The sequence below is a fragment of the Aedes albopictus genome, chromosome 2 (genome assembly GCF_035046485.1).
Source record: "Aedes albopictus strain Foshan chromosome 2, AalbF5, whole genome shotgun sequence".
NCBI classification, from domain to species: Eukaryota; Metazoa; Arthropoda; class Insecta; order Diptera; family Culicidae; genus Aedes; species Aedes albopictus.
This window is the reverse complement of record NC_085137.1, coordinates 386,497,833-386,514,315: the sequence shown is the minus strand read 5'-3', so window position 1 is coordinate 386,514,315 and position 16,483 is coordinate 386,497,833. Positions and strand designations below refer to the sequence as shown.

At 37.7% G+C, this 16,483-nt stretch overlaps 2 protein-coding genes across 2 annotated transcripts in view; one reads left to right on the top strand and one right to left on the bottom strand.

Annotated features, from left to right (window-relative positions):
* Positions 1-16,483, top strand: part of LOC109400761 (protein hairless) — a 125,063-nt gene that overhangs the window by 84,733 nt on the left and 23,847 nt on the right. The gene's annotated exons all lie outside the window — the stretch shown is intronic.
* LOC109399431 (chymotrypsin inhibitor) lies at positions 1,071-1,570 on the bottom strand. The gene is made up of 2 exons (XM_019671874.3): positions 1,453-1,570; positions 1,071-1,370 (listed from the first exon to the last, which is right to left on the bottom strand). Exons 1-2 carry the CDS (start codon positions 1,526-1,528, stop codon positions 1,180-1,182), a joined length of 267 nt encoding a protein of 88 aa, XP_019527419.3. The 5' UTR covers positions 1,529-1,570; the 3' UTR covers positions 1,071-1,179.

Below are 16,483 nucleotides of genomic sequence, written 5' to 3'. Positions count from 1 at the left end.
AATTCGTTCCCAACTATTCGTACCCAAATATTTTTTTTTAAATCACTTAAGTTTTCCATACATTTGGTTGATTATATACAGTCGAGACGAGACTCCTGTTAAATACTGCCACCCACTTTATGCCCACCGCAGTTTCTCAACTGTCTTACATCCAATCCATCATATACAAAAAAATGAACTAAATTGATTAGAGGACAGCCTGGGAAACGCAATGGGCGTAAAGTGGGCGGCAGCGTTATTGCCATAACTCCACAGTGAACGCTGATATCGCTATGAGTATTGGAGTGCAAATTGTAAACTTGTTGTAGAATTGGGGAACATTTCAATGTATAATACTGGGATGTAAAATATGTTCATAAAACAATGGGGAAAAAATCGAATTATTAATGCTTACGTGAAAACCGATGCATGGCTTAGCATAACATACTTAAGTCAGTTTAATCATGATGATTAACCTGGGCTTGTTAGGGGAATATCTGTAAATAAAAAGAAAATCGGGTTAAGTACGGTTCCTTTGAATTCCACTAAGAATTTGCATCCTTTGACAGATACGTATTTCGACCTCAACTGTAAGGTCGTCTTCAGTGTCTTGTACTTGACTCGACAGTTTAATCAGTTAACTGAGTTGGGTAAGTAGTAAATATGTATAATTGAAGTAACGTTAATAAATATATACTGGTTTGAAACAACTTTGAACACTTTGGGAAATTTTTGTAAGTATTTAAGCAATATTGTCCAATCTGAACATGGATTTCTTTAAAATTTCTCAGTGTAAAACTTCAAATCGAGATTTCTCAAGATTCCTCCTAGGGATTATTTTAAAAATTTGCCCAGAGGTACAGAATGGTACCAGGAATCAATCCCTGAACTTAGTTTTGATGGACATTTTTATTTTATAATAACGGTCTGTGGGGGCACCGTGTGATGTTTCACCTTAGAACATCTGCACCATTAGATTAGAATAAGAAAGGAAATGTTAGAGACTGAACCACAGAACCCATGACCAAGGTGTTATATGTCTATAAGAGAGCAAACAAACGCTTTTCGGTTTTTGGATAAATTTTTAGTGAATAAAGTTCATAACAAAAAAGCTGTATGGAAAACTACTAAACATCGATCTTACATGAAAAAAGTAATCATTGAATTGCCAAACCCCCCTGGATGATAACGTTAACCTCATCACACATTCACCACATTTGGACAGTCGGCAAGTTCAATACAGTTGTAGTTGGCATCACGTACAAATCCAGGCAGACAGAAACATCCTCTGACGCATACCGGTGGGCAGGTCACAATGGCCTGGTTGGGTTCACATGTCGCAGGACATGCACTTCCACATGCGTTGTAAAGTTCGTTCTTTCCGCAAGTTTCTGTTTGTGAGAATAATTTAATTAGAATCGTGTAGATTACCTAATTAATTTGGAATACGACGTATTCTCTGAAATCACTCACCAACATCAGCAACCGGTCCACCGGTGGCCATCGAAACCAACGCCCAAAGCAGAACCAAAGCAGCTGTGATCTTCATTCTGAAATTGATTCAACTCGATTGATTTTGAAATTGTGATTTCCGGTATATATAGGGCCTGAGACGCAGCATTGAATGAACGAACTTATCTCAACGGAAACTGATTGCACTGATTTGCGATAAGGAAGCACCGAATATCGTCGTTGGGGGTGATAATGGGATAATGTTTGATTTATCACTTTGAAGATTGTAGATGCTTCCACCATTCGAAAAGCTCTCATATGTCCGTTAAGAAGCTCTTATCTTTACCCCAGCACATGTTAGCTCGCATCACGAAACTGTGATGGGATGCATTGAGATTATGATGGAACTTCCTTTAGAAGAGCATAGCAGCTCCAATTCCTCGTACTTGCTTCGTTCCACATTTTGACAGGTTCAATGCTGCAGCACTACCGTGCGCACCAATATCTCTCTGCACTCCTCATTGAATCGTTCCGTCCACTTCGTTGATGACTGCTTTTACTGTGCTCCATCAGTGCTATAGATGGCCCACATCGAGATCATCCTTGTCCGGCAAGGTAACGTTTCCTAGAGATTCTCCTCGTTAGCAATGGTGACATCCGGTAGCTTCAATCGCTCTCGTACGCTCTACGTAGGCCGTACATTGTTGGTCACGGAGAGTTTAAAGACTGCCCCAGAAAGTATGGACGCACCTAGTCTTCAGTTGACTGGGCCTGATCAATGGCTCTTGATTCGGGCTTCGTTTTAGCTGTTTCTACTTACTATAGGATCGGAAATTCAAACGTTCTTTGCCACGATGAACATTGGAATTCGAAATGGTTACTTTTTTGGTCATACCCTGCTCTGTGTAAGTTGGGAGCTTTTTTTTTCATGTGCTCAAATACCTTCATTGTTTGTTTTTTCAAACTAGGGTTTGCAGGATCTTTATTTTTTACCCAATTTTTGCCTATGCTTAAACGTGTTCTCCTCACCGTTTTTGCTGATTGCTGCTTGCACGGTTTTCTCACTTACTCCCACCATATTTTGCTCATTTTCTTAGTGATCTTTCAAACTCTGTTCATCGTTTGTGCACATTTTTTCGATGATGTTCCGCTGAAAGTTCATGTATTTTGAAACAAACTGTTGTAATCGCAAAAACTGCTATACAAGTTCTGAGAAAATAGGTTGACGAACAGGATGTAGCTTTCAAAAAGAACTAGTCATCAATAGTTTTGAAATGCCAGTATTTTCTTCATGCGTCCATACTTTCGGGACCGGTCTTTAGAGCGCAGCTTGATCACCACCTGCTGGTGGTCAATGTCGATATTAGCGCCACTATAAGTCCTGATGTCGATAATAACATAAAAGTGCCATCCATCAATCAGAACATCTACGATTTGCGATTCCGTCTTATATGCTGATCCTCTAGTGTAACGATACTGGAAGTTGCCCTGGAAAAAAGTGCTACGAATGGCCATGTTCTTGGAGACGTTCGTCAGCTGTTTTCTCCTCCTGTCCTCGCATTTAGGTCTCCAATGATGATAATCTTGACGTCGTGGCTTGGGTTACGCTTCGAAATGCGCAAAGAACTAGTGGGCTAACACTTCTATTATGCTAAAATAAAGCATCGACCCTTGATCATCATCCAGCCCTATGTCGATCAAAAACCTCTACATCTCGCGGATCACGCGTGTTGAGTAGATCGGCGAGTATGCGGGTGCTCCCGATGAAGTATAGAGCTCTACAGTGCCAGGTATCGAGCTTCCAATCGCAAGTTAATGTTTGTCGCTGGTGAATCTTTATTGATTTCGATTCGTTAACTCTAGCATACTTTCCACCATAATGCTGAATTCAATACTTCCCAACTAACCAGTAAGCATTTAAAATAGCACTCCTTCAGCATTATAGTTGCCTTTACGACAAGGCGTTTAATGCTAATTATTCGTATATACGCCTTTAGTGCTACTCCACAGCAGGTTTTGGCAAAATAACGGGCTGTCTAAGTGCTACCCCTTCAGGAACGTCGTGACAAAATGTCAAAGAAGCGTAACGGCAGTAACGCCTCGTTTTATTCGACAAAACAAAAATAGATTTACATCTGCTTCGCGGTCTCTCAGCCCGCTTCTCCGCTTCCTCGTCCTTCCCAGCTGCCGCAATGTTTGCTTCTGAGCTCTTGAGTTGGTGAGGAAAAAACGAAGAAGCAAATCAGATGCACAAATTTGTAAACAGAAGCATAGGTCATGTGAAAGAGAGACAACATGCGGTGTGAAATGCATAACATATCTCCCATCCTCTTTGCTCTTAGCATTTAAAGAGCAGTTGGGAAGCATTCTGCTTGCTTCCGAACGGAAACTTCTCAAGCAGTCAAAATGCTAATTAACAGCCTAAAGCTTTTGAACAGCACAGCTTATGCTTATGCTATTTCAAGGCAGTTATGCATTCGAACTGCTTATGTAGAGCAGCAAGCATCTCAAATGCATAATACGGACTGCTGTACGGCTTATTTAAATGCTTAGTGGTTACCTGAGTTGAGACAGCAAAAAATGTATCATGGATATGAACCCTAGTATGTAACAACCTGCTTTCTCAGTGAACAGTGGATTTTCATATATTTGTTAACCCAACCGTTTCTACCTTCTTTATTTTGGATCAGGATACCCAAACGACATTCAAGACGACATTCAACAAGTAAAACAAAAGATTGCCTAAACCAGGGGTTTTCAGATCGAGCACGGTGCACCGCCAAGCCATGACAACTACACCGCGGCACTTCAGAAATTTCTTGCATATTCCAATTAATTACAATCGATTCTCCATGTCTTGATATTCAAGGGCCTATCGAGATAGGGAGAGATCGAATTGAAGAACCAATTTGTACCTAATGCACTCTAGATTAAAAAAAAACCTCTGTAACTAGGAAACACCGTCAATAAATAGATGTCACTTCGCTTTCCCAGAATGTTTTGCACCTAGGTATAGGTGCAATATATGAAACGAGGTCTAATAACCTGAGGAAATGAGCATATCTGCGAAAATGAGAAAATCTAGAACAAAAATGAACGAGAATGCTTCGAGATAGGGAGATATCGAGATAAGGAGATATCGACATGTGGAGAGGAAAAATATATGCAGATTGAAGGGACCGATCAAATCATCGAGATAGGGAGAGATATCGAGATGTAGAACATCGAGACATATGGAGAGTTGGCCGTACCTGTTTATTAAAAATAATATTAGAATTAAATAGAACAAGGGGACTATTGCAATTGAGAGTAAAATTTCCATGGTCGCGCCGGCGATATTCACAAGCACCCTAAGAGGAATCTGAATCGTATCTTCAATGAATTCGTTATAAAAATACAGGGTGTTAGATTCCTGAGTGCAAACTTTTTAAAGGGTGAAAGAGGTGAAAAAAAAGTTCTACGCATATGGTCAAATCTCAACCGTTACGTAGTTATTGAACTCCCCATGTTTTTGACTCTTATTGCTTTAACTGGCTATAACTTTGAAATGGTCAAGCTTATCGCAATTTTTTACCCTGATTAGATCAAAAATTTGCAATCGTCATGTTTAGCACTTTTTTGCGCACTGTGCATTTAAATCAAAATTGCGATATGAGTTAGAAGTTTGGCGTCAAAGAATGAATTGTAGAGTCGAACAGGGGCCACAACTTTGCCGGAGAGTTTTTTTTTTAATTTATTACGCATGTTTCAAAGATAATTGACATAAACAAATAAAAACACACTATTTTTAGCTATTTTGCTCTAGAAAACTTAGTTATTAACCTAAACCAATCGATTCAAAGATGCTATTTGATAGAAAATTTAATGATCTTTCGCATAGGAGTAAAAAAACTGCGATAAGTTTGACCATTTTAAAGTTATAGCCAGTTAATGCAATAAGAGTCAAAAACATGGGGAGTTCAATAACTACATAACGGTTGAGATTCGACCATATGCGTAGAACAATTTTTTTCACAATTTATGGTCCTCTATCACCCTTTGAAAAGTTTGCACTCATGAACCTAACATCCTGTATAGAATCTAATATTTCAGAGATTTTGCTTAATATCAGAGCAGGAACCTATCACCCTATCTCGAAATCAGTTAGCCAAGAATTTTACTTACAACATATTTATGATTCTGAAAGGCCAAATATGCCAAAGTTCAATTTGAAGCTTCCAAGAGGAGTTTTCCACGTATTTATCTTTTTGACAAATTTGAAATTGTTTTTTTTTTTCAAGAATATTGAATATGTGCACCGTGCAGCAATTTATTTCCAAAAATTGTACCGCGAATTGGTAGGTATGAAAACTCCTGGTCTAAACAAACTGAAGTAGGCGGCATTCAATTAATAAAAGCGACAACAAATTGGCTAGCTGCAACGCTAGTCCGCAGAGTGGTACTTATCCAGAAGTAAAGCTGCCTATCTTCCAAAAATTGTTTCAGGTATTTCTCTAGAAGTCAGGATTTAACTCAAGTTAGTTCTAGGATTTCTCTAGAAGCTCCCTCAGAGATTCCTCCATATATTTCTTCATGGATTCTACCAGGAATTTCTTTGGAAAATCCTCCGGAAAATCACGGGTTCCTTTAAAAGCTCCGTCAAGGTTTTCTCCTGGAGTTCCTTCAGAAATTCATCCATGAAGTTCTTCAATGATTTTTCCGAGAATTCCATCAGAAATTGATTGAAGAAGTTCTTCAGAGATTCCTCCAGGATTTTTTTAGCGATTCCTCTAGGAATTTTTCAGGGACTCCTCCAGACGTTCCTTCAGAGATTCGTCCAGGATTTTTTCTAGGAATTCCTTAAAAAATCCTATTTGAGAAATTTCTTTTGATGTTCCCTGAGGGATTCCTTTAGAATTTCCCCTTTCTTCCAGGAACTACTCCAGACAATTCTCTAGGGACTCTTCCAGGAATTCCTCTGAAATTCTTGAAAAAAAAATCTCTTAGATTCTATGTGGGATTTTTTTCTGGAACTCCTTGAGGAGCTTCTTCATAACTGCATCCATGGATTACTCCAGCATCTCCATCAATCATATCTTTAAGAATTCTTTGGGAATACCTTCAGCAATTTTTTTTAAGATTTTTTTCTTGAATTTCTCCAGAAATTACGTCAGCTATTTTCCTGGAAATCTCCAAGGATTTTTTCTTCGAATTACTGGACAGATTTACTAATGTCCAAGTAGTTATTTTGGGATTAAAAAAAACACACGTTGAAGTCCAAACTAGAACTGAATCACTTAATTTATTTTCCTGTCCTGGTAACCTGACTTCACTTCTAACTCACCGAGTCAGCATGGGAAACAATCATGTCGCTGCACTGTTTCCCATCGAATTGTCACGTTTCAGGACTCCAGTTTCATCGTGACAAAGTTGCTTCTCGTGGCGTGGGAACTGGTGGTGGCTCGATGATCTGGTAGGCTCAGATGAAATGTTGCATGGCATGATGGCATAGGAACTATGGCGCGTCAACGATCTAAACTGATCAGCCGTGTGGTAACTACGGTGTGTTGATGATGCTGTTACGAGCTGGACATTACTTTTTCTTCATGTATTCCTTCAGGAGTTTCTTCTTCAAACCCTTCAGGATTTCTCCACGATACCCATCAGAGATTCCTGTAGGGATTTCCCCAAAAAATATTTGAGGGATTTTTCCTGGAAATTCTTGAAGGATTCCTCCATTAACACCTACAGGGAATCCTCAAGAACTCCTTCAGTGATTTCTCCAGGAATTCTTCCTCTTGGAAATCCTTCTTAAATTTCTCCAGAAATTATTTGAGGGACTTCTCCTGAAACAGCGGGAGATATTTCTCCATGCACTCCATCGGAAATTTCTCCATAAGATCCTTCGGGAATTTCTTCTCAAGTTCCTTCAAGGATTTTCCAGAAACTTCTCCTGGAAATTCTTCAGGAACTCCTTCATGGATTTCAAGGGACTCTTCAGGGATTCCTCCAGGACTAGGATTTCTGCTTGATTTTCCCGCAGGAAACCCTTCAGTGATTTTTCCAGGAATTATTTTAGGAATTCCTCTAGGAGTTTTTTTTTTCTTGAATTCTTCTGGGATTTTTTTTAGGAATTCTCCTTCAAGGATTCCTCCAGCAACTCCTTCAGGGATTTGTTCTCAAATATTCTCAGGAATTTCTACAGGGGTTCATGGATTTTTACAGGAATTTCTCCTAGAAGTCCTTCAAGAACTTCTCCACGAACTTCTTGAAGGTTTTTTTAGGAATTCCTCCAGGAATTTCTCCAAGAGGTATTTAGGCTGGAGTTCCTTCATGCTTTTTGTTTCATGAATTTCTTTACAGTAGTTACTTTTGAAATTTTAAAGAGCCATAAAAAGGACGCAGAAATTCCTTCAGATATTGCTCTAGAAGTTCCTTTGGGATTTCTCCAGGAGTTCATTCAACGATTTCTGAATAAGATCCCTTATAGGTTCCTGCAGATTTTTTTTCTTAAACTCCTCCAGGGATTCTTTAAGGTATTCATGCAGGGAGTTCATCTTGGGGTTTCTCCAGGATTTATTTGGGGAAAACGTCAAGAAATTCTGCAGGGATTTCTCCGAGTTTTTTTTTTTTCAGAGATTCGTCTAGGAAATGCTGCAGGGATTCCTCCAGGAGTTCCTTCAGCGATTCCTCTAAGGATTTCATCAGGGATTCCTCCAGGATTTCTTCCAAAAATTTCTCCAGGAATTTTCTGAGAAATTTGTTTTGGAGTTTTTGAGGGATTTCTTCTGGGATTTTTCGGGAAATTTCTCAACAATTTTCTTCAAGAATTCCAGCCGAGTTCTCTCCTAGGACTCTTCCGGGGATTTTCTCACGAACTCCTTCAGGGATTCCTCCCAGAATTTATTGTGGGATTTTTCTTGGAATACCTTAAAAGATTTCTTTAATAACTCCTTCAGGGATTCCTCCAGGAACTCCTTCGATAATTTCTGCAAGAATTCTTTCGAGAATTTTGCGGGGATTCCTGAAGGAATTTGTGCAGGATTTTTTCCTGAAATTCTCTAAAGAATTTCTCCTGGAATTTTTGGAGCGATTTCTTTAGGATCTCCTCCTGGGATTTCTTCTCGAATTCCTTCAAGGATGTTTCCAAGAACTCCTTCAGGGATTACTCCAGGTTCCTTCATGGATTGCTGCAGAAGGTCCTTCGGAGACTGCTTCTGGGATTCCTGCAGGAATTTCTCGACAGAAATTGTTTCAGGAATCCCTCCTGGAGTTCTGGAATTCCTAGAAATCCGCCTCACCTGGAGTTCCTTTTCTGGAATTTCTTGAAGTACTATTACAGGAACTCCTTCAGGTATTTCTCCAGGAGTTTCTTCAATGATTCACCAAAAAGTACTTTAGTGATTTCTCAAGATTTTTTTCATGGATTTAGTCAGGAATTTATTCTTGGAATCCTTCAGAGATTTTTCTTGGTATAATTTAAAAAAATTCTCCTGAAGTTGGTGGAGAATTTTCTCCTGTAATAGCAGGAGAGATTTTTCCAGAAACTTCTTCAGGGATTCTTTCAGACAATCTTCGGGGATTCCTCGTGAAATTTTTCAAGGATTTCTCCCGAGAGATTTCTTCAGGAATTCCTTCAAAAATTCCCCAGGAAGTTTTTCTGTAATTTTTCCTTGGATTTTTTTCAAGATTTTTCCTGAAATTGCTTTTGAGATTTCTCCAGAAACTTACCCAAGCAATTTTCAAGTAAATCCCCCAGGAACTTTTCCAGGAATTACGATGGAAAATTTCTTCAGGAATTCTTTCAGGACTCCTATAGAAACTCTTCAAAGATTGCTCCAGGTACTTCTTCAGGGATTCTTCTACAGAAATTCGTTGAAGGATTCCTCCAGGAAAACCTTCAGGAATTTCTTATGAGACTCTTTGAAGGGTTTCTCTTGAAGTTCTTTGAACAACTTCTCCTGTAATATCATAATGGATTTCTCCAGGAGTTCCCACTTTGTTTATCCAGGAAGTTTTTCAGAGATTCCTCCATGAATACTCCTGGAATATTTGGAGAGATTATTACAGGAACTCTTTCAACGACTCCTATAGGGATTCCTCCATAAACGCCTCCTGCGATTCCTATAGAATCTTTTTCAGAGATTCTTTCAGGAATCCTCCTTGAAATTCATCAGCAATTGCCTCAAAAATTCATTCAGATGTGCCTTCAAGGATTTTTTTATGAATTCCATTTTTTTATGGATTCCATGAAAAAAAAAATTGAATCTAGATGTTTCGTCAAGAATTCCAGGACGTTTCAAGGAGGTTACACCAAGGATGTTTTCGATCATCTGGCAATCATTTGACTCATTTGTCTATAACTCAGTTCAGAAGCCAAATATTAAAATGTGATGTTCGACAAACTTGTAGATTATTGTTTTTCCTACAATTATCACCAAGGATGTCATATTCTAACTCTTATATTTACTGCGTAAAAGAGTTAGTACCACCTACTCATACTAAACGATCGGATTTTTCGATCGTTTAGTATGAGTAGGTGGTACTAGCGCTCTCACGCCGTATATATGAGAGTTAGGATATGGCGCTTTTGATGATCTGTAATTGTAGGAAATACACTTTTCTACAAGTTTGCCGAACACCTCATTTCAATATTATGCTTCTGAACTGAAGCTGTGGATAAATGAGTCGAATGATTGCCAGGTGATCGAAAACATCCTTGGTTACAGATGCTGAAACGTCCTATACTTCCTTGAACCGCCCTGATACGCATTAAAACCCCCCTAAAAGCCCTCCTGAAACATCTTGGAACCAGGGGACTGTTATGGTCTTCTTGTTTTCTTACCCCACATTAAAACTGTGCTGCAGTGTTGAAAGATAGGTTGTCAGCTTGAGCCCTACGCTTGAGCCTCAGCTATGTTGGCTACGAAAACATTGCATTGGTGGAATAGGGATGCCACTTCCTTGCTTGGAACCCTCTAAAACCGTCAGAAACGCACTTTTAAATCACGTAAAAACCACGTTAAAAACTTCAGTGCACACGGGTGCACACAATAATTACACATACAAAAATTTGCTCAATTTATCGAGTTGAGTTGATTAGAATATAATATTTTATCATCAGGGCCATACATCAAACATCGACATTCCAAGCAGAATGTTAGGGTGGGTCAACGTTGTATGAGATAATTTTAAATGTATCAGATGCAATTAGAACAAAGTTACCCAAGTAACACACATGTTATATAAAAGTTACGACAGCGCAAGTTTTGGTTGTATAGAAGTTTATTTTACGTTATTTCAACACAATGTTAGAATTACGTAAAATAAACTTCTATACAACCAAAACTTGCGCTGTCGTAACTTTATTATAACATGTGTGTTGCTTGGGTAGTTAGGTGCCATTTAAGGTTCCAAACAACTATGCGAAATTTGGGCCTGAATAGTTTAGCCTACATTTCGCGCATCGCGATTGATGTTTGTATGGGATTTAACATGAGAAAACACACTTTTTTATATTTTCTTGAATTTTGCACAAAATTGTCATATACCATATATCCGAAATCCGATTATGTTAAAGAATAGCCCAGGCTATGTTGAAAAACTTTGTCTGAAATCGCAAAGCGATGGGCCTGTCCATAAACTACGTAGACTCTTAGGGGGGGACGGGGGGGTCTGGCCAAAGTCTACGCTCCATACAAATTTCGAAAATTTTGTATGAACGAAAGTGTACGAGGGGGGAGGGGGGGGGGTTTGAGATGGCCGAAAAAAAGTCTACGTAGTTTATGGACAGCGCCGATCCGATGCATGTCGAAAAAGTTATACCCTTATCAATTCTTGCCAAAACTTTAGATTTTATTATTGATGTTATTCCTTTACATGTTAAATGTTTAGCACCTTCAGATGATTAGTAGATTATAACTTTTGTCACAGGACTCAGATCGCATTGTGATCGCGTTCAACATCATTGGTTTTACTTTCAGAAAAAGAACAAATCATAAAAAAGACCACTATGTCCCACACTAGACATATACCCTTCATTTGGTACAAGAAAGGTAATCATAATAATCAATAATGTTATTTTTCTTCTATAAAAAAATTCGACATACTGCCGTGAATCGTATATCTGTCTCATTTGCATAGGCAATCCAGCAAACATGGGATTGATATGCGATTCACAGCAGCGTACTCCGTACAGTTTTTTTTTACACTTTTCATATATTTTTTTTATTATTCCCGATGACCTCTTACTGGAAATCGTTTAAACATACAAAACTCAACACATGTTCCATAATCCACAAACTTCAGCTACTATGGACAATGTTTCACCAAAACGCAACGTCCACTGTTCGTATTCCTAACGTAGCCCTTATCGCAGAAGCATCCCTTGACGCAGTTTGCGGTGCAAATTTTCGGACCATCATTACGTTTGATCGAATCGCACGTTGCCGAGCACGCTCTGCCACATTCGTTGTAAATCTCGTGACTCGGACATTGCTTTGCTGAAACAGATAATTGACAATTGTAGCTTTCGGGGTGATGTGGATTTGCTGAAATATATACCCGGCTGAGCGCCAACGACGACGACGGTCAGCACGATGATAAGCGCAACACCGAGGAGCGCAGGTGATGAGGCCACGAATCGCATTATTGGTTGAAGTTATTTTTTGTTTTCTTGCGGAGAAGATTATAGATTGCCACCTCGAAAAATACTGTATAAGCAGAGATCTTGTGCGGGAATTATATAGCAGATGCTAGAAGGAGCTCACAGAAGATGCAAAACTGGTAGTAGTTTCAGTTGTTTAACTTGGTGTGTTTCATATTCAAATATTGACTACCGTAGAAGAGGGTAACATTGTTCGCCTTGATCCTCCAAACAAAATGTAGAATCACACGTGTTTTATTGAATCCGTTCTGCCTACGAATTAGGTTTCGATATTTGCTATCATCCAGCTACAAAAAAAAAACTTGTAAAGTTCATAAGAATAGAGTTTGAAAATATATTATTGATATACCTTTGCAAACATTCATATTTGGCATGCATGCATGTGAAATGAGGTTCAAAGTCACTATTTTATCTAAAATACCAACGGTTGCCTTTTTATAAAATGAATGATTTGCGATTTGGACCAAGTAACATATTTTAGTCAAATAGACTAGAAGGAAGAGAATCATAGAATCATCATAAAACCAAACTAAAAGGTATTACCTAAGTAACCACGGTGCTGAAGCCTTATTGCATGCAGATAGATGGTGTATTTAGAGCAATCATTACTTTACATGAACACTTCAGGTTGATTCAAAGTGAAAATGGAAAATTATGCGACAGAACCAAGATTATACCAGTATAATCTTAAGTTTTAGCCTTCCAAATAAACGAATAATTAAAAAAATATCTTAATTTGATTTTATAGTTGCCCATTTGCACTTTAAATCAACCTTAAGTTTGCATGTAAAGTAATGATTGCTCTAAATACACCGTACGTCTGCATGCAATAAGGCTTCAGCACCGTTGTTACTTGGGTAGGTTTTATGGCGATTCTTAAAACCTCCTCAAGATATTAATTGGTCTTCAAAATGTTCCTTATGAGGCGTTATCCACGATTTTGAGAACTTTAATTGTCGAATAGATCCAAAAAGTTTTTAAAAATTTAGTCATCAACTCAGAAATAAGCTATCTCAAATTTAGCTATCAATGGTATGTTTATCCCAAATAAACATGGTTTCTAGGATGTCCAATGTTGCTTCAAACCAGTAAAACTAAAAATATCACTAGGAAGCTTATATAAATGATTAAATATTTGAAGCTGCCTAGTAAAAAAAAGGTAAAAACCCAAGACTTATTAACAAAACAGTACTTATTTTGAAAATATGAAACGTAAATGTACAGCTTTTGCTTGTTCTCAGGAATCGCTAAGGATCGCTAAAGATGAAAAATTAACAGTGTTACCCCGGACTACGGTACCCACTAATACACATATGCTGTTAGTCGTTTTTCAAGGTTTTTTTTGGCATTCGATTGAACTTCGCATAGTAAGTCTGGAGTCTCCCATAATTAATTTTAATATTACCTGGACAAAAGAGAGTGGTGGTAACAAAATTAGCCATTTTTTTTTGTTTTGTTAGATGTATGTCACTCGCTGTGATCTGTAGTGAGCAGTGCAAGTTGTCCCAACAAATTTTAAGAAAAATTTCTCTGTTCAATGATAAATGGCATTACAAGAAGCTTCATCTCTCAAACTGCATCCACGAACCGCATAACGAGAGACGGTCGACTGCTCATCTCTTGAAAAAGGTCCAATACACGGGACCGAAACCGTTTCAATTCTGTGAGCCATTGAAATTTATTGAAAATGTTTACTTTTTCCAGTGTTGTTTACTTTTTTCTAATGTTTGTTATGTTAGTTGATATTGCTTCCATCCATATTAAATTTTCTTGTTTGGCAGTTTTAAGTGTTTATGGAGAACGGCTAACGGCAGCTTATAATGGACCCTCAATCGAACTGGAAAAGGAACTAGAGCTCCTCGTGCTCATCGTTCTACCCTGGACAGGGTATCAATGCGGAGACAGCCGGTTCAATTCCCGTTCCGGTCGGGAAAATTTTCTCGACTCCCTAGACATAGTGTATCATTGAACTTGCCACACAATGTACAAATTCATGCAATGGCAGGCAAAGAAAGACCTTCAATTAATAACTGTGGAAGTGCTCTAAGAACACTAAATTGAGGAGAGTCAGGCCAAGTTCCAATGCGAACGTCAAGCCAAAGCGCAAAGGCAACCAGTTCGATATAGTAGAATTAGAATAGAGTACAATTAGGCGCTGTACGAAGTGTAAGTGCAGCTGCCAATTGGAAGCCCTAGTGAACAAAATAGCTGTAAATTAGGTTAAGTGGTGAAGAATTTAAAAAAAAATAGCAAGTTTATAATCATCTAACAACTAACAAAAAACAAATACCGTGGGTACACAGTCATGGATCACTTAGTGGTATTTTTGACCTTCAAAATTCAATTAATAATAAAAGAAAACAAAAACTACGACTTTGAAAGCACCGTTGGCTACGTTTTGATTCGAACTTTTCATTACCGATCCATTTGAAGTATAATCGCAAGTCATTTCCGCGTAAAAAAAGGAATATTTCACTGTTTACAAAATGCCCTATTATGGATCAGCTTCACAGAGTCCCACATATTATGGATCAATTTTTGCCATATTATGGATCAGTGCAAAATTACTCAAAATTCCAACTCTAATAATAAATTTGCGTTTGCAAGGCTAAACTAAGCAGTGTATTCATTATTTTACTGATGGAGTACCCGATTTTACAACAGGAATAAAGAGAAAACAATAAAAAGTTCCGAATCCATTTACTTCGATAGAGGTGCGCCACTAGGGTTCTGTGATGCTCTCCATTTTAAGTGTTATAATTACCACTCTGTGTTTCAAGACACCTGGGTTTCAAGCTAACATGTTTTTAATGATACTTTTGAGACTTTAAGGTTAGCATATTGTATCAAGAGCATTGAGTGGAACAAAAATCTATATTTGTTTAAAGTGATCCATAATAGCGTCAAACGATCAGTTTTTGGGTCACATTATGGATCACTGCTGAAAGTCACATTATTTTAGTATTTGAATCCCAGAATGAAACAAAACTTCTTTTAATAGATACATACATATCTTATCCAACGTGTACGAGCGATTTTTATATCAAAATTGATGGATGTCGACACTTTTGGAGCTTACCGCTGCAGGAGTAGCTTCTTATGGAAATCGGCTGTTTACTGGCAGATGTGAGAGGACAACACTATCGTTGCATTAAAATACATTTTATTTCTAATTTGGACTCTTGTAAATGACTTTTTATCTCAGAAAACAAATAGGATCATGCTACAAAAATGAATTTCGTGCCGAAATATATGTTTTGAGCAAGATATTCGACTTTGAACATCAAAGTGATCCGTAACTGTGTGTGATCCATAACTGTGTAGGGACGGTATATTCTTACTTGCTAAATTTGTGTACAGATGCAAGTACATTCGTTGTTTCAAATTTGATTAAGTGGTTAAGAATAAAAAAGTTACCTTTCCTATGTGTCGTTAACATTGCAGTAATTTTTTTCTGGTTTATATTTCCCATCACTCAAGGAAAAAAATCATCGGCGAACTTCACAACGACTTATTCATTTTTCAGCATTATCAGTATTTAAAGTATTCTTAAAAACCAAAACAAACATACTTAAACATACGTTACATTTATTTATTTGCTCCGTATCACATCCATGATAACACATTATAAACAAATTATGACATAATTATCGGACTGCGGCTGCCGCTCTCCACAAGGCAATTTGGATTGAAATGTGTGCCATAGTTCAACAATGAATTACTTTCAACTTGATCACAAACATTAAAAAGCAAAGTTGAGACAAAAAGATATTAATATCAAAGTAGTAAGAATGTTATAGTATAAAGGGATAAATAATTAAATACTATTATAAATCATAAAATTTAATCAATAAATAAGTAAAAAGTTAAACGAAAATTAAAAAAATAACAAAGAAACTTTAAGAACTAATTTAAAGAAAAGTCCAGGTTGTATTTCAAAATATTTGCAAGGAATGCAAAGTTACAAAAATGTATGATTTCTGGGTTTATTGTTTTGTTTCTACAAGATATGTAACGCTAGGATAGTCGGAAGTGGAATTCGATCACAGATCCTTGGCGTGATAGTCTTGTGTTCTATCCATTCTACCACGTTAAAAGTATTCCACAGAATCTTACAAATTGTATTACGTTTGGTTACAAAGCGAAACTTTCGACATTTTTGGCAGTTTTGTTCCCATCGTCATAAGGTGTTTCCTAAAACCTGTTGAACTCAAAGTTTGTTATAACGAGAAATACAAATCTGCCGAAAACACTGTTCCAGCAGAAGTTGTGATGACCTTGGATGTTGATAAGCTGCTTGTTGCGATGGCAAATAACTCAGTGCCAGAGAGAGAAACAAAGTTTTCATAGAATCGACAGTTTTTCAGAATTCAACCCGCTTTCGATTCCTGCAGTAGTATCATCACA